This window comes from Mus musculus, chromosome 2, assembly GCF_000001635.26.
Source record: "Mus musculus strain C57BL/6J chromosome 2, GRCm38.p6 C57BL/6J".
NCBI lineage: Eukaryota > Metazoa > Chordata > Mammalia > Rodentia > Muridae > Mus > Mus musculus.
The window spans coordinates 154,584,453-154,611,815 of record NC_000068.7 but is presented as its reverse complement, the minus strand read 5'-3'; the positions used below and the strand labels follow the sequence as shown (position 1 = coordinate 154,611,815).

Genomic DNA, 27,363 nt, shown 5'->3' with positions numbered 1-27,363 from the left:
AAGCCATGGCTCCTCTTCTCCACCCCTCATTTACTTCCTGGTCTATGGCCTATGTTTTCTGATAGATTATGACTGAAGACAATTTTTTTTTTTTTTTGGTCTTGGCTATGTTTCTAGAACCTAGAACAATACCTGGCATATCGTAGGTGCTCAACAAACAAGTAATTTTTAAAAAAGATTTATTTATTTATTTTATGTATGGGAGTTCACTGTATATAGCTGTACTGATGGTTGTGAGCTTTCATGTGGTTGTGGGAATTGAATTTTTTGGACCTCTGCTTGCTCTTGGCCCAAAGATTTATTTATTATTATACATAAGTACACTGTAGCTGACTTCACACACCATCTCACCAGCCCCAAACAAGTAAATTTTTAAAAATTATATCTTCACTTCTATTATTTTGTGTGTGGATGTTTTATGTGCATATATAGCTGTGTGCTACATGCATGCAGTGCCCTGGAGGCTAGAAGATGTTGGATCCCCTGGAACTGGAGTGATGGAGGGTTGTGAGCCACCATATGGGCGCTTGGAATGGATCCTGGGTCTTCTGCATGAACAAGTGCTCTTAACCACTGCACTGTTCTCCAGACCCAATGATTAAAAGTTGAATTAAATGACCAGATACATTATAACGATAATAATAATGATAAAAGCAATGCCAGATGAAATTTTAGGGAAGAAATCAAAATCTGAGGCCAATGGGTCAATGGTGATGTTAAAAATAGAAAAGAAGAAATTCTGGTTTTATTCCTGGAAAGAAGGTAGAAAAAGGGCTTTAGCATTTGGAGTGAGCTCTGGGTCTGCAGAAGTTACAGGAAAAGGACTGCCTGGCCTGTGAAGTCTGTGAAGAGTGTTTTTGTTTTAGTGGTGGTAGTGGTTTTAGTTTTGTTTTGAGACAGGGTCTCACTATGTAGTCTGGCCTGGCTTGGAACTTACTATGTAGACCAGGTTAGCCTCAAATTCACAGAGATCTACCTGCTTCTGCCTCTGGAGTGGTAGGATTAAAGGTTGCCAACAAGATCAAGATAGTGGTGGCGCAGGCCTTTAATCCTAGTATTCCAGAGGCAGAGGCAGGTGGACCTCTAAAGTTCAAAGTCAACCTGACCAACAGAGATAGTTCCAGACAGCTAAGGATATACGGAGAAACCCCTGCTTCAGAAAAATAAAAAACAAAAGTTGTCAACACATCTAGCAAAGGAGTGGATTGGTTTTTGTTTGTTAGTTTGTTTTTTAAAGTAAACATTTAATTGGGGCTGGTTTACAGTTTCAGAAGTCCAGTCCATTATCATCAGGGCAGGAAGCATGGCAGCATCCAGGCAGGCATGGTGAGGGAGGAGCTGAGAGTTCTACATTTTGTTCTGAAGGCAAACAGAAGATTAGCTGTCAGGAGTAGATTTTTGTAGGGGAGATTTGTGCAGCGCTCAGCTGCCTTTGAGGATGGGAGGAAAGATCGACAAGGGAATTGTTTGATAATTAGGGCGGGCTAAGGAATCCACGGGCAAGAAGAGGCTTTGAGGGTGTGAACCTGCAGACGGCTGACGAGGCATTAGTAGGGCATGGTGGCAGCATTCCAACAGAGGAGCTCCAGCACATCTCTTTTCTAATTTTAGGAGTATACTGAGGAGAGGGAAAATCGTGGTTTGTATTGATTATTCCTCTGGCTGAGGCTTACATAGGTTATTTGCGGTAAAACAAGGAGGACATTTGGAGTCAAATGGTAGTGCAGTATTAGGACAGCGTGGTTATGATCATGAAAGCCATCTACTGTGGATGGCATCTCTTTGGCTCCCTGTTCTCTTTGTGGGCTTCCTGCTCTTTCTGGTTGCCCAAGGTTAGCAGACTGATCTCACTATTCCACGTTGTAGTTAAACATTTTTAAATATTGAACATCCATCAAACTGCCCTCTAAATTTCCATCTCTCTACCCACACATTAGTGCGTTTGTTTGTTTGTTTGTTTGTTTGTTTCGAGACAGGGTTTCTCTTTATAGGCCTGGCTGTCCTGGAACTCACTTTTATAGATCAGGCTGGCCTCAAACTCAGAAATCTGCGTGCCTCTGCCTCCTGAGTGCTGGGATCCAATACTTCTCTCCTTACGCGGGGGTGTGTGCACATCTGTTCTGTGTGCTGTTCTGTGAACTGCCCCTGAAGGGCTGTTTTTCTATCCTTCCTGGAATAATAGGAACCTGTCTTCTTGCCTCCCCTGAGAAATGTTCCATGATCTTCCAGGACAGGACAGAACACAGCATCGACATTCTAAACGCCCACAGTTCCTGGCACCACCCCCATCGTGATCATTTCCTGCTGTTAGCAGTTATCTCTCTTTTCTCGCCCATCAATTGTAGGAGGTGCTGCATCTATTCTGATTGGACCTCAAGGCTTGACCCAGAGCGTTGGATGGGACAGATCAATAAGGCTTCAGGGATGCCAAGCCCTAATGCAAATGAATTCCCCCAGGCAGATTGTGCCCTCTACGAACCTTCCACTCATTACCACTGTCCCTTCCTCTATCACAATGCCTATCAGTCCCATGTCCTAGTCCCTCTGGGCTACCTGGTTGACAATGAACTTCTGAAGCAACTAATGTAGCAATCCAGGCACAGGGCCAACTAGGGAAAAGGAAAAGATTAAGATCTTCTAATGACAAACTTGACAGTGAGCACTTCAGTTACCAGCAGAATGTTAACATCTCTGACAGAACTCAAAACTGGATCCCAGGGTAAGGGCGGAATGTGAGTGTTTGAAAAGCAAGACATGCTTACATTTTGGTGTCTGTAGGAAGTAGCAAGGCGTGGTACTTGTTACCGACAGAACTGAGAGTTCGCCTTCACCCCTCAACCCCCAGCCCTTGATACCCAGAGGACCTAGACCCAGTGGTCAGAATGTTTCTGTATGCGGGGGCTGGGGATGTAGGGGAATTGGTGCTTGCTTGGCATGCAGGGAGCTCCAAGTGGATCCTCAGCACTGTATAAATAAATGGTCATGGTGGTGTGCCTGTGAGCTCAGCAGTCGGCAGGGGGATGCAGGAAAATCAAGCCATTCTCAGCCAGAGTCTGTTTGAGGGCAACCTGAGATATAGAAGACCTTGGTTGGCGGGGGACAGGGGTGAGGTTGACAGGATGGCTCAACAAGTGAAGAAGAGACTTTGCCACATGGTGGGAGGAGAGAATGAGTTCCTGCCAGTTGTCTTCTCACTTCATGGGCACTGTGGTGTGTGTGTACATGCACACACTAAGGAAGTAGATGTGATTTTAAAGCACATTAAAAACAAAGTGGGAGCTAGAGAAATGGCTCAGTGGTTAACAGCACTGGATATTCTCCAGAGGACCTGGTTTTGATTCCCAGCACCCACATGACTGTTCACAACAGTCAGGAGCTTAAGTTTCAGTGGATCTGAATGCTCTCTTCTGGACTTGGTGGACACCAGGCACAGAAATGGTTTACAGACATATTTGCCAGCAAAATACCCATACACATAACATATACATGCAGATATATTTATGTATCTATATTATTATAGTTCACTGAGTAAAGGGTCTGCCTCTAAGCCTGAGGATTGGAGTTGGAGGCTCCGGACCCATGTGTTGGAAGACAGAACTAACTCCTAGTTGTCCTCTGATCCATTTGGTGACATACATACATGTCTTTTGCAGATGGATCAATAAATACCATTTTTAAAAGAATTTTTTTGGAGGCAGGGTCTCATAATGGAGTTCTGGCTGACCTGGAACTCAACCCAGAGATTTTCCTGCCTCTCTGTCTCCTCAGTGCTGAGATTAAAGGTTTATACTACAACTGCATAAGAATCGCTTTTTAAAAAAATGGGGTAACCACGTGAGAACTCACCTTAAGTCACTTTTTAAAAGCAAGGGAGAAAGATCTTCAAAGAATTGAAATTGACCCAAGAACACTTTGGTCTTTAACATCCACTTTCCAGGATTCTGATACAATAGATTTCTGTTGGCAAGTCTCTGTCGTACTTTGTCATGGCAGTACTAACAAACTATGTGGTTAAGATCACAGACTTGGGCTGGAGAGGTGGCTTAGCGGTTAAGAGCACTGACTGCTCTTCCAGAGGTTCTGAGTTCAATTCCCAGCAACCACATGGTGGCTCACAACCCTCTATAACGGAATCAGATGCCTTCTTCTGGTGTGTCTGAAGACAGCTACAGTGTACTCATATACACAAAATAAATAAATAAATCTTAAAAAGCAAAACAAAAGATCACAGACTTTAGAGACAAGCCAGGAGACCCGGATTAAAATCTCTCCTCCAGACCTTTATCAGGGCAAGTTACTTTGCCTCTGTATCCCTCTGCTTCCCATAAGTTAGCTGACATCCTTTATAATACTTAACTCACAGACTTCTATAAGAAGGAGACTGGTACCACATCATTTAAGGTCTATAGGTATAGTTCTGTGGCAGGACACTCAGTCTGACTAAGGCCCAGGGGTTGACAGCACCATACACACAAAGGCATCCAGGAAGCCAGTTAGCACTCTTTAGATGCACCCTTAGTAAATTTTATATTTCTGGGTCAAGGTAAGTAAACAGATTTGCCCTGAGGAGCTTAGAGTTGTGCAAAAAAAATGAAAATGGGTCACTAGGTAATACATGTTTGTGTGTGGCAACATTTTTCCCTTTGGCACCATGGGAGGCTCAGAAAGGTAGAAACTGACTCATCCCTAAGAAAGGGCTTACCAAGAGATCGCATACATGAAGACTTTTGCCAAACCCAATTGTTTCCAAACACTCCCAATGCTGGGCCACATGTCACAACTCAGGGACTGATTCTCTGTGTAGTTGTAGGTGACATTTCTAGTAGCTTTGCTTAGTTCTTTTCCAAAATTTTCTCTCCCTCTCTCCCCCTCCCTCCCCCCTCCTCACACGCAGCCACACATACCGGTGAGAACTGAAAGGGAACAAGAGATTGTGACAGGGTCCCATGTAGCCTAGACAGCCTCAAAGTCACTGAAGCTGAGCGTGACTTTGAACTCCTGGTCCTCCAGCTTCTGCCTCTCAAGCGCTAGGATTACTAATTTGATATATTAAGAATTATCCCTGGGGCTGCGTGGTGGTAGCACACACCTTTAATGCCAGTAATCTGGAGGAAGAGGCAAATGAACCTCTGAGTTTGAGGCCAGCCTGCTTGACAGATGGAGTTCTAGGACAGCTAGGGTTATATAGATAAACCCTGTCTCACATTAAAAAAAAAAAAAATCCTGGGGCTGAAGAGATGGCTGTTGCAGAGGACACAAGTTCAGTTCTCAGAGATAGCTTTCAATTTTGTGTTCAACATTATTTCTTAAAAGTCTGTGCCAGGAGCTGGAGAGATGGCTCCGCGGTTAATAGTACTGACTGCTCTTCTGAAGGTCCTGAGTTCAATTCCCAGCAACCACATGGTGGCTCACAACTATCTGTAATGAGATCTGACACCCTCTTCTGGCGTGTCTGAAGACAGCTAGTGTACTTACATATAATAAATATACCTTTAAAATTTTTTTAAAAAAAAGTCTGTGCCTGAATTACAATCTTTATCATCTGTGTTGATCTACTGATTTTTTTTTAGCATCTCACTGGAATCCTCTTATCTTTGATGACAGGCCGGTCATCCACCTGTGGATTCTATTGTGGGGTCTCTGGATCCCAGGATCCTAAAGCAGATGTGCTGTTTTCCACCGTGCTTTGAGACAAGGTGTCATTGTGTAGCCTTGGCTAGCCTGAAGCTCCTCCTCCTGAGTGAGCCTATTCATAGCGAGCACTAGGCTGTCACACACCCCAACAAGCACTTTTGGGGGGGGTTCCAGGAATCCCAACTCAGGCTCTCAAGCTGTCAAGGTGAACGCTGTCACTTTAGCCAAATCTCCACCCCTAAGTCCGACACAAGGGTGTGGGGGCATCAATTATCTACCATGCATAGCTTGAGGAGTCTTCCTTATTTTTATACTGAGGAAAAGATTTCCAGGGACTGGAGAAGATCAAAGGCTCAGCAGTTAGGAGCATAGACTGCACCTGCTCAGAACCTGAGTCTGGTTCTTAGTATCCAGGTTGGGTGGCTCGCAAATGACTCCAGCATCCCTGATCACCACCATCTAAACAGACACACTTAACAACACTGAAAATAAAAATTTTAAAAAAGAACAAGGTGGGCGTGGTGGCAAATGCCTCACTAGGGTCTTTAGGATAGCCCAGGCTGGACTGAAGTCCATGATCTTTCAGCCTCTGCTTCACCAGGACTGAGATTACAGATGTGCACCCCCACAGCTGGCATAGCTTAAGATTTCTGACATACTGAACCCCACTCTTCAGGGTGCAGAAAGTCTTATCAGCCACACTGTCCAAGAAAGAGCTTTAAAAAAGAATCCCCCTTTCCTTTTTCTTCAACTGCTGTGTTTGACTCTGAAGCAGCCTTTTTCTGGCGTTCCTTGGGGTAATGGTTATACAATGATTTCTGTCACATTAGCCTGGGAGGTGAAACCCTTTTGGTTGTTATTGTTGTCGTTTCCCTAGGGGGCCATCTCTGATTGACTCAGAGGGTCTGCTCTAAGCCTCCTGGACTTTTACTCTTGCATCGCATGCCCTGTGTGGTTGACAAATTGAAATTCACAGGGTCAATATTTGCCAAGGTTCTCTGTCATGAGTGGCTTTGTTTCGCCAGTATCTGAGCCCTTTTGTTAACTATCTAGTTACCAGTAACTGAGCCCTCTTGTTAACTATCTAGTTACCAGTATCAGAGTCTTCTTGTTAACTAGCTACCAACTTTCACTCACACTTTTTCATTCCTCACACTTTTAAGCATCTCTGAGTTTATAAGAGGATTGTATAACTAAACATATTGGGCTTATTAGCTATCTATTAACAGGAATCCATGAAGATTTACCCATGCTATGACCATAATCGACAGTGGTCTTGGTGAGTGGGGCCTTGGATATACAAGTGCCAGGACAGACACATTGCTGTACGGGCCTCAGTCGTCATCAGGTGTCCCAGGTCTTGACAGAACTTGATGTGAAGACACTTGGCCAAACCTGGCTCCATTCTTTCTGCCCATCTTTCTTGTCTTCAAGTCAGGGCTGTGATCATATGTTTTGTGCAATATTCTGGCAGTGGTACTTTGTTATCTTTACTGCTTCTGTACACTTGTGTTGGGTACTGGGGTTACAGCAGAAAATAAGACAAACAGCTTTCTGGCTCCAAGAACCCAATAGTCCACGTGAAGATTGACATTGAGCAAGTAGTAAGTAATAACAATTACAATGTATAAAGAGTTCAATAGGGAAAAACAAAACAAAACGACAGAAAACTTGGACTAGTAAGTCAGAGCAACCAGTGCTACAGCCGGTGGGATATCCTGCAGGCTCCCCTGAGTAGGTGGTGCCACCCGAGCCAACACCTGCATACCGAGAAGTCAGTCATCGGAAGTACAAAGAATGTGCTTCAAAAAGGGAAATATCAGATGTAACTCCTTTGAAGCTGAGGGGTTCTTGGCATACTCAAGGAATGGAAACTAAGTCAGTAGACTAGAGAGAAGAGCAGATGTGAAACGGGAGGCAAAGACTGGCAGTCACGTAAGTAGGTCTGCTCCTGGGGGTGCCTGGGAGTTTGTATTTTAAAAATAAGTAGAAAAAGGTACCCAGCATGTGGGAGGTGGAGGCAAGGGGATCCTAGTTTAAGACTAGCCTGGGCTATAAGAGATTCTGTCTTAAAGCACCAAACGACAAGAGTGGCATGCAATTTCTGTCCTGAGAAGTTAGCTGTGATACTCGCTAGGCAATCGAAATTATCAAGTGTGACAAGTGACAAGTCCAACGTCACTTCCAAACACCACCCATTCCAACTCGAAAGAGAACAGCAAACCCCTCCCAAGCCCACAATTAAACAAACTTCTCCCTAAGAAAACTGCCTTCTCATTGGGCAAATCCTGCGTGAGACCTTCTGAGTCATGGTGATTGGTTACCGACTCTCCTTTCTCTTCCAATCAGACAGATATTTCGAAGAGTAAGCACTTCTCAGCCCATTGCAGACAAATGAGCTCTATGACTGGCTCTCTTCTATGATTGACGGCAGACTCAGCCTATGGACACAACGGCAGGGCGGGGCTCTCCAGTGCGGAGAGCTGTGTAGCCAGAGCCCAGGGCTGTCAGTTCTTGGCCAGCCAGGACCCTTGACCGAGTGCTCCGGTGCTATGGCCGCCCCACCGCAGCTACAGGCTCTTCTCCAGGCCGTCAACAAGCTGCTGCGCCAGCGCCGCTACCACGCTGCGCTGGCCGTGATAAAGGGCTTCCGGAACGGGGCTGTGTGAGTAGGGCCGCAGAGTGCGGCTGGAGCTAAAGGACGGGCCTAACTGGGGTCGCGAGTTCGAGGCCCGGGGCCCCTGAGCTGTGCTCTCTCTAGGCCTCAGATGTCTGTATATTTCAGTGCCCCGTTGGTGCAGCAGACGTAGGTTTCAGGGTTCCAGTCACCTTACCAGTCCTAAACTGGGGCTTCCTCTGTCTTGCTTCTAGGTCCTCTGTCCTTTCCAACCTGGCACTCTTGGCTTAGTTGCCTCCTCAGCACCTGTATCCCCTCATTGGGTCTAATTCATCTCATCTTACCTTGTCCCCTTTGGCCTACTTGGCTTCTGTGGCTCTGTATACACAAAAGAAACTGGACTTTGTCCTTTAGCAAGCAAGTGGTCACCTACTGCCTCATAGGTTCCCTCAGTAAAGTTCCTAACAGGTTCACATCTATATGTGACTTCACCTCACCCTTCATTTTCACTGGGGTCTCGTGAGAAGTGACAGTGATTGTATGTAAGAAAAAGTAGCTAATGTTTGCTAGGTAAATTGCTCTCCTTCCCTCCTAGGTAGGAGAGGAGATCTTGGGGTCGTTTTGCTTGACTGGTGCCCAGATGGGAGTTCCAGCCTCGTTAACCCTCATCCCTTAGCAGTTAGTGAGGGGCTGCTCTCACTGCGTGAGCAGTGACTCTCAGAGAAGAAACCAAAGTCTCTATCTCTAGGAGCTGGTAGCAGTGTGTGGCATGGTGGTGAGTATGTCAACTGCCAGGACTTAAAAAAACCTGGTGTCAGCTACCATGATCTTGATCTCGAACAAACCATTTTGGCTTTCTGGGTCTCACTTTCTAGAAAATGGGTCCCCCAGAGCACTTCTATACTGTTTGAGGATTGAGGCGATGTGTGAAATGGAGAGTACAGTCCCTGGTGTGTGTCTGTCTGTCCGCTGACGGATGTTGGTACAGGTACGCTGTCTGCCTGGCTCACGAACCCTTTTCAGATCACTGCTTCCTGTTCCTCACCCTCTTTCTCTATAGTACCTGTCATCAGACACTGGATGATCTTTTTCCTGGTCCATGTCTCTCATTAGAAAGTGTGCTCCAGGGCTGGTGAGATGGCTCAGTGGGTAAGAGCACCCAGACTGCTCTTCCAGAGTTCAAATCCCAGCAACCACATGGTGGCTCACAACCATCTGTAATGAGATCTGACGCCCTCTTCTGGAGTGTCTGAAGACAGCTACAGTGTACTTACATATAATAAATAAATAAATCTTTAAAAAAAAAAGATTTATTTAAAAAAAGAAAGAAAGGAAGGAAGGAAGGAAGGAAGGAAGGAAGGAAGGAAGAAAGAAAGTAAGTGTGCTTGTGCTTCAGCCGGGCGTGGTGGTGCACACCTTTAATCCCAGCACTTGGGAGGCAGAGGCAGGCCGATTTCTAAATTCAAGGCCAGCCTGGTCTACAAAGTGAGTTCCAGGACAGCCAGGACTGTACAGAGAAACCCTGTCTCGGGAAAAAAAGAAAGAAAGAAAGAAAGAAAGAAAGAAAGAAAGCAAGCTCCATCAGTCTAGGGTGGTGTACATCCTCAACACTGAAGATGCTGGGTCATCCTGTGCTACATTGTGAGACCCCGCCTCAACAACAGCCACAAAAAGAACTTCACAAGGATGGACATCTTTATCTAGATTGTCCTCTGTGTGTTCTGGTACTCGCTGTTATAGGCATTCAAATTCTCCTTTATGGATATTTGAAAACTAGGAATCACTCTTGTCTCTGCCTCGCAGATGGGTGGAATGTGATTTATGGGGGAGGTCTGTCGAGCTCTCCTGGTCACATCATGTCAGCATTACAGTCAGGATTCAAACTCAAAATGCATACAGAGTCAGGTAGAAATTGGGTCCTACTGAATCTGGCCAGGTCATATAGGACACTTTGACCAGGATGGGATGAACCCTAAGGTAACATTAGTAGCCTCTTTACCAGGTATGCACTGTACAAAGCAGGAGCTGGCCCCTGTGCCAAGCGTTGCTCAATATGGTCTTTGTACAGCTAACCCTATGACACTGTGTCTTCCTGTTCTCGGTGAACCTTCCCAGACAGTACAGACACTTTCTAAGGGTCAAGTGCTTGGGCTCTAATCCCAATGCTTTCGTTATAAAAGCTGGATTATTCTTTGTCTCTTCTGGTTTTGGTTTCCTCCTCCATAAAATTAAAACTATAAACTCAGCCAATCCTGGGTCCCCAAGGCGGGGATCTCAATACTTGTGAGTGGGACCAATGCTCTGACTCTCTTACAAGGACCATACATCCAAGGGGAAGTCTCACAAGCTAGTGTGACAAGGCTGAGCATGGCAGTGCACACTTGTTTTTGTTTTGTTTTTAAAGATTTATTTATTGGCCGGGCGGTGGTGGTGTACTCCTTTAATCCCAGCCCTTGGGAGGCAGAGACAGAGGCAGGCGGATTTTTGAGTTTGAGGCCAGTCTGGTCTACAAAGTGAGTTCCAGGACAGCCAGGGCTACACAGAGAAACCCTGTCTCGAAAACAAAACAAAACAAAACAACCCCCCCCCCCACACACACAAAAGGATTTATTTATTATTATATGTCAGTACACTGTAGCTGTTTTCAGATGCACCAGAAGAGGGCATCAGATCTCGTTACGGATGGTTGTGAGCCACCATGTGGTTGCTGGGATTTGAACTTCGGACCTTTGGAAGCGCAGTCAGTGCTCTTACCCACGGAGCCATCTCTCCAGCTTCTGGCAGTGCACACTTGTAATCATAAAGCTTTGGAGGCAAGTGGATTGAGAGTTTGAGGAGAGCCTGGGCTGAGTAGCAAGACTCTATAACAGAAAACAAAGCAAAGCAAAAAACAAACCCCCAAGAAACAAACAAATACCACACCATGCAAAGTAGTATTCAGCAATGCTTTTTAGGGGAGGTGGTGGTGACGTTCTGGAAGCCAAATTGGAGTTTTCCAGGGAGAAAATGGCATTCTAGGCATGGGAAGGCTTTCAACAAAGGCCTGGAGGTGAGAGAAAAGTGTTGTGTTTATGAAGAGTTGTGGTCAGTTTAAAGAGGCCAACCAGGATGACTGGGATGTTTGAACTTTGTGAACACTTTTAAAAAAAAAAAAGATTTATTTATTTATTTAATGTACGTGAGTACACTGTAGCTGTACAGATGGTTATGAGCCTTCATGTAGTTGTTAAGAATTGAATTTTTTTAGGACCTCTGCTCACTCGTCAACTCTGCTTGCTCCAGCCCAAAGATTTATTTACCCGCTGAGCCATCTCACCACCCCTTTGTGAACACTTAATTTGCACCGACTCGTTCACACATGTGGCTTGCCCTCACGTACAGTGTGCCTGCACATGTGAAGGTCCAAGGACTGTCTCACTGTCATTTCCTCCACTTTTTGTTTGAGAAAGGGTCTCACTGGCCTGGAATGTCACCAGATGGCTAGTTGGCCATCCACCTCCAAGATTCTCCACCTTTCATCTCACCGTTCCTTTGGATACAGGTCCCCAGCACTATGCCTTGCTTTTTACGAGGGTTCCAGGGTTTCCAAATTCAGGCCTTCACACTTCTAAGGCAAACACTTTACTGACCTAGACATCATTCTAACCTCTACCTTAATTAAAAACAAAACAAAACAAAACAAAAAACCAAACCAACTAACCAAACAAACAAACCAACAACCAACCAGGGTATCACTGTGTAGCGTAGGTTAACCTGAAAGCCAAGGTCCTCCTGTCTCAGCCAAACAGTTTCTGATACCACAGGTATGATGTAACACATCTCATCTGAATTTGAGGATTCCAAGAAGGGGCTTGTCAGGGACTTGAGGACAGGCTGTATGTCACCGGCATAAAAGGAAGGTTCTGGCTGCCGGCCGGCCGGAGGCTTAAAGCCTCTGTGTAGGAGAAGAAGATAAGGTTTTGAAGGTGCTGGGGGCAGAACGGCCACAGGGACAGAGATGGGAACTTCCTGCCCACTGCCAGGCAGAGGAGAAGATAAAAAAAAGCATCCTGCTGCCTTCTGCAACAAAAACAGCATTTAAAGTTGTTACCTTTACATTTTCCCTTTCCTTTCATCTTTTAAAAGTTAGGCAACTCATTCACAAAAGTCAAGGGCACTCACTTAGCAGGCAAGAGGCCCCGAGTTCCGTCCCAACTCTAAAGAAAAGTTAAATGTTCTCTGACCTCAGTCCCTCTGTAGAGATGGACCCTGTGTGAGTCTCTTGTGTCTTCCTCCAGAGTGTTGTATGCACACACAAACACATCTAACCCCCCACTTTAATGGTTTTTCTTTGGAAATGTTAACTTATAGAGTACCATCCTCACCTTACCGTCTTTGCTACACTGCTCACACTTTTCCACGTTGCTCTTGTAAACCCCAGAGGCAGCAGGCATCTCCCCCATGAGGGCTTTGTACATCTCCTCCAGTTTCTGCTCTCCCTGGATCCTCCTCGGGGAACCTTGTCAGCCATGACACTTTCTGTGGTCATGTCCTCTGGCTCAAATCCTAAGGCTTTAGTCTGAATATTGAGTGATTCTTCATCTCTTCTGGCCTCGGTTTTCTCTTTTTAAAAACCGTTAAATTAATTAGTTTCTTTTTTTTTCCATTTTTATTAGGTATTTAGCTCATTTACATTTCCAATGCTATACCAAAAGTCCCCCATAGCCACCCACCCCCACTCCCCTACCCACCCACTCCCCCAATTAATTAGTTTCTACGATATATTTTGTGTGTGTGTGAATGCTTTGCGTACATGTGTGCTCGTGTGCCATGTGAAGTCAGAAGAGCATGTGAGATCCCCTGCAGATATAGATGGTCGTAACCTACCGTGTGGTGCTGAGCACTGAACTCAAGTCCTCTGCAAGGGCAACAGTTCTTACCCACTGAGCCATCTCAGTGGTTGCCAGGCAGAGGGGGAAGATAAATAAAGATTCCTTTATTTGCCTTGTAGTATAATAATTTCTCAGTTCCAATCTAGAGGATTTTTTGAGTCAGAGTCTCTTTATGTAGCCCTGGCTGATCTGGAATTCCGTGTAGACCAGGCTGGCTTTGAACGTGCACAGATCTGCCTGCCTCTGCCTCCAAGTGCTGGGGTTAAAGGCCTAAAGGCATGCACCACCACACTCAGCTGGGTTTCCTCTCAGTCTCTTCTGGCCCTCGTTCCTCACGTGTAAGATGAAAACAGAGAGGGAAACCCATTCTCCGACCCTCACTCTCTGTACCTCTCTCACGTACGTGCTCATGTGGACTCACGGGATCAGGGTTGAGGCCAGAGGTTGACATTAGTTCTCGTCCTCCATCACGTTCTGAATTGGCTTTTGTGGCAGTGTCTGTCGCTGAGCCTGGAGCTCATCCATTGGCCAGGCCTGGCCACCTCTGTCCCCATGGTCTGGTCTGGGGTCCACTGCTATTGGGTCCTCATGCTTACTGTGCAAGCACTTTACCTCCTGAGCCATCTACCCCATGCCTGATTCCAGCCATTTGCTCTTTCGTGTAAGTACCAGGCTAAAGGTGTGTGTCGGTGGAGTCCCTCCCTAGCCCCACCCCTACCCCCCTGCCACTGCCTGCTTTTTTTTTGAGACAGGGTTTCCTGTGTAGCCCTGGCTATCCTGAAACTTGCTCTGTAGACCAGGCTGGCCTCAAACTCAGAGATCTACCTGCCTCTGCCTCCCAAGTGCTGGAGCTCCTCTGTTTTGAAGCCTACAGTGAATATTCCTATATATTCAGGTAGCAACAGTATGTGGCTTACAACCATTGTCCCCCTGGACCGTCAAGGGAGTTTAGGACTCATAAGGCTAGACTCAGCTGTAGCAATAAGGGTGAAAGTGTATCTTAGGGTTACTGCTGCTGTGATGAAACACCATGACCAAAGGCAACTTAGAAAGGGTTTATTTGGTTTTCATAGCCTAAGTTACAGTCCACTGAAGGAAGCCAAGGCAGGAACTGAAACCAAGCAGAAACCTGGAGGCAGGAGCGGATGCAGAAGCCTGCAGGGGTGCCGCTGGCTTGCTTCTCATGGCTTGCTCAGCCTGCTTTCTTATAGAAACCAGGATCATCATTACCCATGGCCTGGGCCCTCCCCCATCACTCACTAATTAAGAAAATGCCCCATAGGTTTGCTGGCCCACAGCCTGATCATATGAAGGTGTTTTCTCATTGAGGATCCTGTCTTTCAAATTACTATCACTTGTGTCAAGTTAATGTAAAAACCAGCATACATGACCACACGTACACACAAAAATACATTTTTAATTTATCAAAACAACAACAACAATAATAATAAAAAACTAAAAATAAAGTTCTTGGTATGGTGGCATTCACCTTTAATTCCGGCACTCAGAAGGTATAGGCAGACAAGTCACTATGAGGTTTTTTGTTTTGTATTGTTTTTTGTTTCTCAAGACAGGGTTTCTGTATATAACAGTCTTGGCTATTCTGGGACTTCCTTTGTAGAGCAGGCTGGCTTTGAACTGGGAGAGATCTGAACCTGCAGGAGTCTGCCTCTGCTACCCAAGTGTTGGGACTAAAGATGTGCACCATGTCTCCAGGCCTTCCTGAGAGGTGGTGGTTGTTCTTGTTCTTGTTGTTCTTGTTGTTTTTGGTGATGATGGTCTGTTTTTGAGACAGGGTCTCACTTTGTAGCCCTGACTTCTCTGGAAGTCAAGGCTTCAAGACTGACTATGCAGACCAGGCTGGTCTTAAACTCAGAGAGACCCCATTGGGATCCAAGGTGTGTACCACCACGATCCGCCTCTCTGAGCTTGAGGCTGGCTTGGTGTACACGTTGAGTTCCAGCCCAGCTAGTGCTACATAGAAAGATTTCTGTGTCAACGAATGAATGTAATAAAAGCAGTATTAGTAAGAACAATAATAAATCAAACTTGAAATTAATAAAAGATGGACCTGGCTATAGTTACACAAAGGAGCTGAGGGTGTGTCTCTGCAAAGCCAGGTGAGCAGGAATGGTGACCATCTTTTGCATACTTCATTTTCTCTCATGTTAGAATTATACCCATCCCTTTAAGGTTTTGCATTCCTTTTTAGTTGGGGGAAACCGAGGCTCGGAGAAGGTAAAGATAAGCCAAAGGTCACTGTACCAGGAAGGTCTAGAACTTGAGTCCAGATATAAATGGAGAGCCAACATTATTTCCTCTCCCATGGGGTATCTGAACTGGGGGTGGGGAGAGGACCAGGGGTCCAAGGGAGAACCTGCAACCTTCTACAGCAGTGGTTCAGTGACTGTTTTCTTCTGTTTCTGCAGCTATGGAGTCAAAATCCGGGCCCCTCATGCACTGGTGATGACCTTTCTCTTCAGGAGCGGCAGGTACCTACCTCTCTGCTTACCACTGGGAAGAGAACGTGCCCAGCCCTTAGGCCGGCATGGCTATGGTGTTTTCTTAGCTGGGACTAGCTTTCCTGTGCCCCTATTCTTCCTAAAAGCCAACTCTGATTCTATGTCCCCTACTTGAAAAATGCCTGTGGCTCCTCACTATCCAGCTGTCAGGTCTGGCCACAGCCATATCCTGCAACGTCCCATGTGGGCTTCCTTGGCACACAGGCTCTGTTCCAGGCACGTGATTTGGCACTTCCACTCCCACACATTTGCCTGTGCATGCTCATTTCCAGGAATACTGCCTTCCTCTAGCAAGCCTTTATTTTCTTCTTGGAGACCTGTCCAGACCTCTGGAAATCACTTTCTGTTCTCCCCTCACCAGCTTCAGTGTCCCCGCCTTCTTCTGAGTTTCTATAGCTCCTCTTTCATGGCCTTACTCAGAGGATTCACCGCAGTTCAGGTTTTGTGGCTTTAGACACACCTGCAGCTTACAAGAATCCTAAGAATCCTACCTAGGGATTGGAGCGATGGCGCCATTGCTTACAAGCACTTGGTTTTTCGGAAGACTTGAGTTTAATTGTTTTTTTTTTCTTTTAAAAATTTATTTATTTATTATTTATAGGTACACTGTAGCTGTCTTCAGACACACCAGAAGAGCGTGTCAGATCTCATTACGGATGGTTGTGAGCCCTCAGGACCTTCAGAAGAGCAGTCAGTGCTCTTAACCGCTAAGCCATCTCTCCAGGCCCCCTGAATTTAGCTCTTAGCACTCACGTGGTGGTTCCCAGTCATCTGTCACTCCAGTCCCAAGGACTCCTACACCTTCTTCTGAGGTCTACAGGCACCTCATGTGATATACAAACATGCAGGCAAAACACTTGTACACATAAAATAGAAAATAAATATATCCAAAATAAATCATTACTCAGAGGGTGGGTTAAGTCTAAGTTGCAAGTTTTCTGTTTTGACATTTTCTTTTTATCTTACTTATCTTTGTCAGGGCTTTTTGCCCTCCCAGTCTCATCTTTCCCTTTCTCCCTCCTCCCCTTCTCCTTCCCCCACTTGCACATCTGAGCTATAGCCCCAGTCCCTCCAGGTCTTTTTGTTTTATTCAGTTTTGCTTTTGAGACAAGGTCCCACATCGTTTTTGTTGGTTAGTTGGTTGGTTGGTTGGTTTTTGTTTTTCAAGACAGGGTTTCTCTATGTAGCCCTGGCTGTCCTGGAATTCATTTTATAGACCAGGCTGGCCTTGAACTCACAGAGGTCTGCGTTCCTGGTATGTGCCACCATGCCTGGCCCAAATCATTTTGTAAAACCTGAACTTATTCATTCGGTCCCCAGGTATGTAGGGAATGCCTGTTATGAGCTGGACATCGTTTGGGCTGCTGAGGAGAGAGCCGTAAGCGAAGCAGACATGGGTCCCCGCCCTACTCAGATTCATCCTCCTGCAGGAGGTAGCAGAGCAGGAGGCCAGGGGCGGTGGGCACATGCCTGCCTGAAGTCAGCAGAGAAGTCAGCCAGCAAATAGTTGAAAGGGAGAGGCTATCCGAGGGTCACAGCGGGAACCAGGCCAGGCCTAGGCCTGAAAAAGGAGCTTGGTTTTAAGTGAGGACAGAAAACTGACACTGGAGCAGGGGCATGCCACTGTTTGACTTCCTGCAGGTTGCTTTTTTTTTTAAGATTTATTTTTATTTTTAATTATATATCTCTGAATATGTGCACGTGAATGCAGGTGCCCCTTGGGGCTGAACCCTGCCATGAGTGCTGGGAACCGAACTCGGGTCCTCTGTGAGAGCAGTATGCGCTCTTAACCTCTGAGCCACCTTGCCAGCCCCTTGTGGGAAGCATCCCATGTGTCAATTCCTTTTTGCTCCTTGAGATGGAGTCTTGCTTTGTTATCAGCCTGCCCTCCCAGTTCAAGGCTCAAGTCCCACCTCAGCCTCCCAAATAGCTGGGAAAATGAGTTTTCGTGGCTTCCAAATGTGTAACAGCATGGAGACATTTACTGCCTGGTTGAGACCAGCTTGGAGAGAGAAGAAGGAACCACACAAAAGCAGAAGCCATGGAATGTGGCAGCCCAGAGCCGGGTGGAGGCTGGGAAGACAACAGTCAGGCCCCGAGACATTTTCAAGGGAAGATCACTGCCAGCTACTTCTTTTTTTCAGGGTTGGTTTGGTTGGTTTTGGATTTGGAGGCAGAGTCTCACTGTACAGACCAGGATGGCCTCACACAGAGGTCCACATATCTCTGCCCTCTCAAGTGCTGGGATTAAAGGCAAGCAACACACTGTCTGGCCTTACTTTTTCATTTGTTTGTTTGTACCTTAAAGATTTATTTATTTATTTATTTATTTAATGTATATATGAGTACACTGTAGCTGTCTTCAGACACACACAAAGAGGCATCAGATCCCATTACAGATGGTTGTGAGCCACCATGTGGTTGTTGGGATTTGAACTCAGGACCTTCAGAAGAACAATCAGTGCTCTTACCTGCTGAGCCATCTGGCCAACCCTTTGATTTGGTTTTTAAGACAGGGTCTTGCTCCATAGCTCAGGCTGGCCCTCAACTCCCAATCTTCCTGTTTCACGCAGGATTACAGGGATGTGTCACCATGCCCAGCTGAAATCCAACTTTCTTGCTTTAAAAATGGCATTCATAGCTGGACATGGTGGCATGCTCCTTTAATCCCGGCACTTGGAAGGCAGAGGCAGGCGGATCTCTGAGTTCCAAACAGACTGTTCTGTGTAGTGAGTTTTGGGACAGCCAGGGCTACATAAAGAGACCCTGTCTCAAAACATCAACCAGCTAGCCCATAAACAAACAAAAGTACTCATGGGTCCCATGTCCTCAAGAGCCAAGAACCAGCTGCTGCTGGCTTTTCCCAGTCACCTGACAGATTTCCACCATGTCCTTGTCTAGAATTGGGCCGTACACTCTGCTCTCTCCCTGGGTTGTCTTTGCTGCCCTCTAGTGGGACTGTAGAGATGGCTTGGCCATTGCGAATGTCTGTTGATCTTATAGAGGACTGGGATCTGGTTCCTGGCACCCCACACACCTTCAGCTCACAATTCCCTGTAACTCTGGGTCCAGAGAATCTGGTGCCCTCTTCTGGTCTCTGTAGGTACTCACATGCGAGCAAGACACCCCCTTTCACACACACCCTTTAAAAAGAAGATGGGTTGAAATTAGTTCTTTGTATCAAAAGGAGGAGCAGTTGCAGTTGGCTGACCTCACTCCCCCTTCTCCACACCCAGCCCCTGTTCATACCACACTGGCCTCTCTCCGTTGCTTCGCTCCCATCCTCTGTGTCTGTCCTTGGGGCCTTTGTGTACTGAGTCTTCTGCCTAGAAAGCAGGATGCTCTTCTCACCGATTCCTTCCTGCCCAGCAGATTCCAAGACAGCCTGTTGTCAAGTCCTTTCTCAGGATTCAATCTGCAGATCCTGCTCGTAGTAGGTGCTCATTTGTTCACTTACCTCTTCCATTTGTTGAGCACCTACTGTGTGCCAGATTCAGTTCTGTGCCCTTAAGACAAACAAACAGAATCTGGACTCTGCTCTGCAGGGTCTTATACTGAGGACAGGAGAGCTTCATAAAGCAGCTTACACATGCTAAGTGGTGCTGAGAGCCATGCAGGACAGGTGAGGAAGGGGAAGGGCAGGTACTCACTAACTCGAGGTGTCAGGGAGTGACTCCAGTCTGCAGAGAGAGCTATCTATGCCCTGAGGACCTGGAGCACCCTGGCCTAGTTCAGATCTGTGTGTACATCCGAGAAACCTGCCTGGACCAGCTGGGCCTGCACTCATGGGGGCTTTCTGTTTGTGCAGTCTCAGAGAGAAGCTTCAGGCCATTCTGAAAGCCACGTACATCCACTCTCGGAACCTAGCCTGCTTTGTGTTTGCCTATAAGAGTCTCCATGCCCTACAGTCCCATGTGCAAGGCGAGACCCACCAGATGCACTCTTTCCTGGCTGCCTTCATCGGGGGGCTCCTGCTGTTTGGAGAGAACAATAACATTAATAGCCAGGTAAAGGCTTTCCGGAGATGGATGGGGCCAGTGGGGTATCTTTTGGTTGGCATCTGTGTTTAAGGTCTTAAGAATCTCCAGTTCCCATGTGGCCTTGTGTCTGTGTCATTTGTCCCTGAATTTGCCCACGGCGAGGGGGGGGGGTGTTTTTTGGGACAGGGTTTCCCTGTATACCCTTGTACACCTTACTCTGTAGACCAGGCTGGCCTTGAAATCGTAGAGACCTACTTGCCTTTTTCTCCTGTGTTCTGGCTTTAAAAGCATGTGTCAGTACCACCCTGCACAGTTTTCCCTATTTGTAAACCAAACCACAGCTGGAATCCAAGGGTTCCCCACATCAATGTGTCTGCTGCTCTTTGGGGCAACGATCTTCTTGGTGGTGGTGGTGGTGGTGGTGGTGGTGGTTGGGACAGGTTTCATCTTTTTCAGGCAGGCCTTGAGTTTGCTATGTAGCTGAGGCTTGGATTGAACTCCTGATGGTCTTCCATTGTTCCAGGTTCTGAGATTACAGATATGTATCACCTGGATGGTATACAGACTTTATTATTTATGTGTGTGCCTCTGTGTAGGGTGTGTACCTGTGTGTGGGTGTGCATAGAGGCCAGAAGAGGGTGTTATCTCGAGCTGGAGTTGTGTGCCGCTGCCCTATGTGGGTGCTGGGAATCGAACTCTGTCCTCTGCAAAAACAGCAAGTGCTGAGTCATCTCTCCAGCCTAATTTTTTTTTTCTTAAATATACTTTGACCTGGATGTGGCAGTACACTGAGAGACTAATGCCCTGATTTGAAGCCAGCCTGGGCTGCATCTTAAAACAAACAAGCAGAACTCAGTGAAATTGAAAATGGGAAATCAAAAGAGAAAAGCTGGTTCTCTGCAAAGATGAATCAAATCACTAAGCCTCTATCCAGGGTCACCTACAAAGACTTTGTCATACTAGAAATGACACAGGTTATGTTTAATGTCTTGTGTACATTCAAAGACCTTGAGGAGTGTCAGCACTCAGAAGGCAAAGGCAGGAGGATCTGTGTGAGTTAGAGGCCAGCCTGTTCTACGTAGTAAGTTCCAGGACAGGAAGAGCTTGTTTGTTTCTTTGGTTTTGAGACAGGGTCTCTCTGTGTGGCTTGTGAGGTGCTTCAGCAGGTAAAGTTGCCTGCCATTAAATCTGACAACTTAATTTGATTCCTGGGACTCACATGAAGTAGAACCACCTCCTGAAGGTTTTCCTTTGATCTAATGGGAAACTCATCCTGCACCCCCTAAAATAAAATAATAAGAAATGAAATATAAATTTTTTAAAGCTCTTGAATACCATGGATCACTATTCTATTTTTGCAAACTTGGTAGCTGAGATGAAATAGACTGATTCTTCAGGAAGAAAAATGTGCCCAGGTCACATAGGAAAGACAGTGTGGATGACCAGTATCTGATAAAAGGACAGACTCTGCCTGGCTTGCTCCCAGGTGCTCAGAGACATTGTGATCAAATCAGAAAATGGATGCAAAAGAAAGGTCCTCTTCCCCATCCCTGTACCTCAGGCTGCTGACAGAGCCAGTCGCTGCTGCCCATGCTCGCGCCAGGGCCATGCCCATTGCATGGAGATGGGAAGAGGACTGGCCTTGGGCCATCATACACTGTGGCAGTTGGTACATGTGTCAGGTTGTGGAAGCATTTTCATTTTGTTTTGTTTTGTTTTTTGAGACAGGGTTTCTCTGTGTAGCCCTGGCTGTCCTGGAACTCACTTTGGAGACCAGGCTGGCCTCAAACTCAGAAACCCGCCTCCCTTTGTCACCCAAGTGCTGGGATTAAAGGCATGCGCCACCACTGCCCAGCCATTTTCATTTTGTAAGGAAGTTTTCTGAGGTCCTTTTTATATATGGGTGTTTTGCCTACATGTGTGTTTGTGTACCATATGTGTACCTGGTATCCATGGAGGCCAGAAGAGGGCATTGGATCTCCTGGAACTGGAGTTACAGATGCTTGAGAGCTGCTGTGTGGACGCTGTGACATGAACATGGGTCTTCTGGAAGAACAGCCAGTGCTCTTAACCGCTGAGCCATCTCTCCAGCCCCAGATTTTTTTTTTTTTAAAGGATTTTCAAAATAGGGTTTCTCTTTAGACCTGGCTGTCCTGGAACTATGAAGACCAGGCTGGCCTCAAACTCAGAGATCAGCCTGCCTCTGCCTCCTGAGTGCAGGGACTTAAAGGCATGCTCTACCACCACCTGGCTCCTTCTTTTTTAAAAACAAATTTTTTTTTAATGTTTTGGAGTGTTTGCCTGCATATGTGTGTGTGTGCACCATATATATGTCTGGTACCTGGGAAGCCAAAAATGGGTGTTGGATGCCCTGGAACAGGAGTTACACAAAGTAGTGAGCCACCATGTGAGTGCTGGGAACTGAACCTGGGTCCTCTGTAAGAACAGCACTGCTCCCAATTTCGGAGCCATCTCTCCAGGCCCTTTTATTTTTTGAGACAAGGTCTCATGTTACCCAGGCTGTTCTCAAACTCAGCGTACAGCATTTGGACTGTTGGCAGTGTCCCCCCCAACCAGCTATCTCAGTTTTCTTACAGCATCTTGCTCTGTAGCCCAAGATGGCCTTGAGTCCTGAGTTCTCCCTGAGCCTCCAGGGCTCTGGAGTTATAGCCATGGCCAGGCGGCCTGGCTTAATTTATTCCTTTTCATTCCTAAGCAGTATAGGAGTACCACGGGGTTGTTGTTTTTTTAATCATTTGCTGAAGGACATTTGGGCAGTTTCTAGCTTTGGAATATTATAAGTAGAGCTGAGAAGAACACTCTTGTATAGATTCTTTTATCAACATAAGTTTTAGTTTTTCTGGGATAAAAGCCCAAGAGTGTAATTGTGGGTTGTGTGGTATATGCACGCTTGGTTTTAACAACCTGCCAAGAAAGAAAAAGAAAAACCCCAACAACCCTCTGCCAAGCTGTTTTCCAGAGGGATTATCATTCTCACCAGGGAGCTAGGAATGGCTCGGCTACTTTCTCCACATCCCAGCTAACATTTGGTTAGTTGCATAGTCTATTTTACCCATGTTTTAACATTTTTATTTGTGTGCGTGCATGTGTGCATGTCTGTCTGTCTGTCCGTGTGCTATGATTATAAGTGCAGGCATGCTCCTGCTATGGTGTATGTGTGGAGATCAAGGGACAACTCTTGGAAGTTGGTTCTGGGATCCCACTGTTGGCTCTGGGATCAAATCCAGCTTGTCAGGCTCTTATTGCCAGCGCCCTCACCCCCTAGACCATCTCACTGGCCCTATCTCAGCCATTGTGACAGTGCATCTCACTGTGTCCTGACTCTGCCTTCCCCTGATGGCATCTCCTCGTTATCATTTTCTTGCCACCAGTATAACCTCTTTGATGAAACTTTCATGTCTTTTGCTCATTTTCCAGTTAGACTATTTCGAGCTCTGCAGACTTTTTTCAGACCGGCTACGTGCTGATGCCTTGCAGATATGCGTTGTGGATGTCTCTCATCTGTAACTTTTCTTTCTCTGAGATAAGGTCTTGGCATGTAGCCCCTGTTGGCCTGGAATTTATTCCATACACTCAGCTGGCTTCACAAAGAAAAAAGAAATGGAATTTCAAGGAAATCCGAAATGTTATTTTTTCTTCTTGGGGGCTCTTTTTATTTTATTTTATTTTATTTTTGAACTGCATATAATTCATTTTTAAAAACTTCTAATAAGGGAGCCAGGTGTATTGGTGCTCCCCTTTAATCTCAGTACTTGAGAGGCAAAGGCAGGAGGATCTATAAGATCTCCAAGGCCAGCCTGGTCTACAGAGTGAGTTCCAGGACAGCCAGGGCTACACAGAGAAATCCTGTCTTGAAAAACCAAAAAAGAAAAAAGAAAAGAAAAGAAAAGAAAAGAAAAAAGAAAGAAAGGGAAATATTAAGATGTCTGAGCCATGCCACATCAATCATCTTGCATGTTAACTTTGAAAGTCACAGAGCCAGTGCGCGGTGGATGTCCAGTGCTTGTGGTCGGGTGGGCAGGTGAAGGTCCCCAGAGGCTGTGCTGACGAGTAACCCTGAGCATTTCCCTCCCTGCAGATCAACATGTACCTGACCTCACGCGTCCTGTACGCCTTGTGCCGCCTGGGTGTGGAGAAGGGCTATATCCCTGCGCTCAAGTGGGACCCGTTCCCCTTGCACACTGCGGTGATTTGGGGGCTCGTGCTGTGGCTTTTTGAGTACCACCGGCCCACTCTGCAGCCCTCCCTACAGTCCTCCATGACCTACCTCTACGAGGACAGCAACGTGTGGCACGACCTCTCAGACTTCCTCATCTTCAACAAGAGCCACCCCTCCAAGTAACACAGTCCAAGGTGCTTCAGGAACTCCTCCGCCCAGACAGCTTCCAGGCAGCAGCCCACCTTCCAGGCAGCTGCTCAGGGTATGGTTCTGTTGGCATACCCTCGTGGAGGAGCCTGCCTTCTCAAAGTCATAATCCTCACACTCCAACTTGTATTAACCCAGGCTCCCATTTGCTGAAGTAAAAGTACTGAGTTTTCCACTTACCAGTACTTTTGAGTACTGTAGCAAGTGGCTGGGTCCCATTAAGGAGTCTGTGGCTTGATTCCAGATGCTCTTCCGACTTCTGTAAGGCCAGGGCAAACTCACCCCCTCTCAGCTTCAGGTCATTCACTTCAGGGGAGGACCCTCCGAGGAGAGTGTCTTCCTGGTGGATATGATGGCCCTTCCCCTCTACTGTATATCAGAGGGCTCCTTGCTAGTGGGCAATAGGTTACAAACACTTTGAAAGGGGAAAAAAAAACTAAATTCTTTGTCTAAATTATTCTGCTGAGAAGTTCTGGAGCCCTACTGTCAAATAGGAGCACTAGATGAGTCACGTGCACAGCACGTGTCAAGCTTGTATGAGACGCAGGATCCTATCACCAGCACTGAGAATAAAACTTCAAGTGTCCACATTTTTTGAGATGCATTAAGAAGGCTGTGGCCGGGCAGTGGTGGCGCACGCCTTTAATCCCAGCACTCGGGAGGCAGAGGCAGGCAGATTTCTGAGTTCGAGGCCAACCTGGTCTACAGAGTGAGTTCCAGGACAGCCAGGGCTACACAGAGAAACCCTGTCTCGGAAAACCAAAAAAAAAAAAAAAAAAGGCTGTGGCAGTAGGGTTGTGAGCTCCAGGCCAGGCTGCGATACATTAAAAAACAAACAAACAAACAACCTCTGTCTCAAAAAAAGGCGGGGGTGGGCGTCCAAGGAGATGGCTCAGTGAGTCAAGATGGTTGCAGCCAAGCCTGGCGACCTGAGTTTGATCCCTGTGTTCTACATGGTGACATGGTGGAAGAAGAGAACCAGCTCCTGCAAGTTGTCCTCTGCCCCCACATGTGTGCCTTGGCATGTGTGCATGCACACGTGCACACACACACACACACACACACACACACGCACATATACAATAAATAAATGAAAATATAATAAAACATTAAAGAACATGTAAAATTAATCTTAATCATATATTTTGCCTGCATGTACATCTGTGTACCATGCGTGTGTGTGGTACCAGCAGAAGTCAGCAGAGGGCGCTGAGTTCCTTGGAACTGAGGGTATGGGTGTTGTGAGCCACTATGTGGGAAATGAAGCTTGGTCTTGGTCGTCTGCAAGAGCACTTAAGTTTGTTGTTGTTGTTGTTGTTGTTGTTGTTGTTGTATGATTGTTTGAGGTTTTTTTTTTTTTTTTTTCCCCAGACAGGGTCTCTCTGTGTAGCCCTGGCTGTCCTGGAATTAACTCTGTAGACCAGGCTGGCCTCGAACTCAGACTGCCTCTGCCTCCCAGTGTTGGGATTAAAGACGTGGACTGCCTGGTGAACTAAGTGCCTTTCACCACTAAGCCATTTCTCCAGCCTCAGACCTTTAATCGTGTATATTTTAACTCAATATTTCCCAAACTGTGCCATTGCTACATATGTTAATATAAAAGATTGGTAACAGCCTTTCTTGAAGTATGTCCTCAACACTGCCAGTGTGTTCTGCGTGCACCAGGTCACACGGTTATCCTCACAGAAGGTTCCGGAGGACACTGAAAATCTGGAACTAAAGACACAGTCTGAGCCCTGCCCCCACTCTGTGATGCATCCCCGGGGAAGGCTCTCCAACTCTCAGCACCTCCAGCCCTGCTAACCCGATGCCCACCCTGGACACTTGGCAGCACCTGAGAGCCACTATACCAGTGACTTCAGCATAGCGAGTTTCTCCTTCCTCCTGACTGCTTTGCATATGATTGTCTTTAATCCCTAGTAACCTTGCAAGGATGCACGCTGATCCATGTTTTCCAGGTATGTGGTCTCAGGATGATTTGAACAGCCTGCCTGACTTTGAAGCCCGTGTTTCCTTCAGTGCCCCGCATTAAACCTAGAAAACCTTAGCCGTGCTTTGCAGTCGTTGATTATAGCATCTGACATTTGACACCAACCCAGATGCTCACAGGAGCTCTTGGTGGCATAAATGGAAAGTGCTTGGGGTGCTATGGCACGGGGGGGAATGGGGCACAGTGGACTGGAGAATTGTGTGCCAGGCAGAATTTTTAAAAACCATTCATCTGAAGGAACAAAACAGCTCTCAGAAAAGCCTGGTCCGGAGGCTACCGATTTGAGGCACTTGGTTTGGTGCAGTGCATTCCTTCCACCGTGCCCTCTCCTCCTGTCTTTTTATGTGACTGAAATGACCAGTAGAAGTCTACTCGAGTCGCTGGAGTGCTCATCACTGTGCGGATTCTGGGCTGGCATGGAGACAAACGCCCATATTCACAGCACCTGGGAGGTGGGGGCAAGAGGAAGGGAGCTCAACGTCATTTTCTGCTACAAAGCAAGTTGGAAGCCTGGACGACTGAGACCCTATCTCATGAACACATGAATGAATGAGTGGATGAATGAATGAATGAATACAATGCAAATTCTGACCCAGGGGGTCTGGAGCTGGTCCAAGGTATGTCTTATAAGTTTCCCAAGCTGTGGGTACTGTTCTAGGAGCCCCGCCAGCTTGCTGAGGGGGTGGTGAATGGCAGTTGTCCCAGGTCACTGACCAGTCACAGAGCTGCAGGGCAGCAGAGGCTCTCTCTGACTCCCCAGTGCTCTCAGCCACGGCCGTTCCCTGCGAGTTCAGAGCAGATCGTTTGGAAGAGCTGCTTTCTCTGCTGGAACTGGAAGATGAACCAGCGCTGGAGCCCGTCAGGAGACGGCCATTGCCAGGCAGGTCTAGTCTAGATGATGGGGAGCCCTGCCATCCTCTCTTCTCTTCATACCTGGCTTCTCCAGTCGCCACTCCGGTGTCCCCACCCCCACCCCCCCACCCCCGCCTGAGGGATCCCACTCCTGGTGCCTGATTTACCACTCTGCGGCAGGTGTGAAGTTTTAGAGATTAATATGCCCCTTGAGCAGCATTAGGCCAGCACTAAGAAATATCATCACAGGCAGCTCCCAGCCCTCAGAAGAGATAACCCTCCATACACTCTGCGTGCTGCTTGCTAGAGCTCCAAGCAGGGCTGGACTCCAGGTGCCCATGGTGGAAACTATCTCCTTCAACGCCACATCCATTGCATCTGCTGGGACAGTGCGTCACTTGCACACAAACCCTTGTCTTGGGCTTTATTATTGGAGAAAAACCCAAACTAAAATTGGCTACTAGTCAATACACTAAGAGGCAGTATAGACAGTTGCAAGGGGTAAGGGCT

At 46.8% G+C, this 27,363-nt stretch overlaps 1 protein-coding gene across 2 annotated transcripts; it reads left to right on the top strand.

Annotated features, from left to right (window-relative positions):
* Positions 1-8,085: 8,085 nt before the first annotated feature.
* Pxmp4 (peroxisomal membrane protein 4) lies at positions 8,086-26,058 on the top strand. 2 transcript variants are annotated; one of them, NM_021534.3, is made up of 4 exons: positions 8,143-8,299; positions 15,552-15,614; positions 19,453-19,651; positions 23,724-24,772. In NM_021534.3, the coding sequence occupies exons 1-4, from the start codon at positions 8,187-8,189 to the stop codon at positions 23,985-23,987; spliced, it is 639 nt and encodes a 212-aa protein (NP_067509.1). In that variant the 5' UTR covers positions 8,143-8,186; the 3' UTR covers positions 23,988-24,772. The 2 variants fall into 2 exon arrangements, with proteins under 2 accessions (XP_017174644.1, NP_067509.1); XM_017319155.2 differs by lacking the exon at positions 19,453-19,651 and having other exon boundaries at positions 8,086-8,299; positions 23,724-26,058.
* Positions 26,059-27,363: the final 1,305 nt, after the last annotated feature.

Bases quoted from the DNA above. Each gene is read 5' to 3' on its own strand.
- Pxmp4 (NM_021534.3), top strand. From the start codon at position 8,187: ATGGCCGCCCCACCGCAGCTACAGGCTCTTCTCCAGGCCGTCAACAAG. The intron at 8,300-15,551 runs GTGAGTAGGGCC...CTGTTTCTGCAG, and splicing joins GGCTTCCGGAACGGGGCTGT to CTATGGAGTCAAAATCCGGG. The intron at 19,652-23,723 runs GTAAAGGCTTTC...CCCTCCCTGCAG, and splicing joins ACAATAACATTAATAGCCAG to ATCAACATGTACCTGACCTC.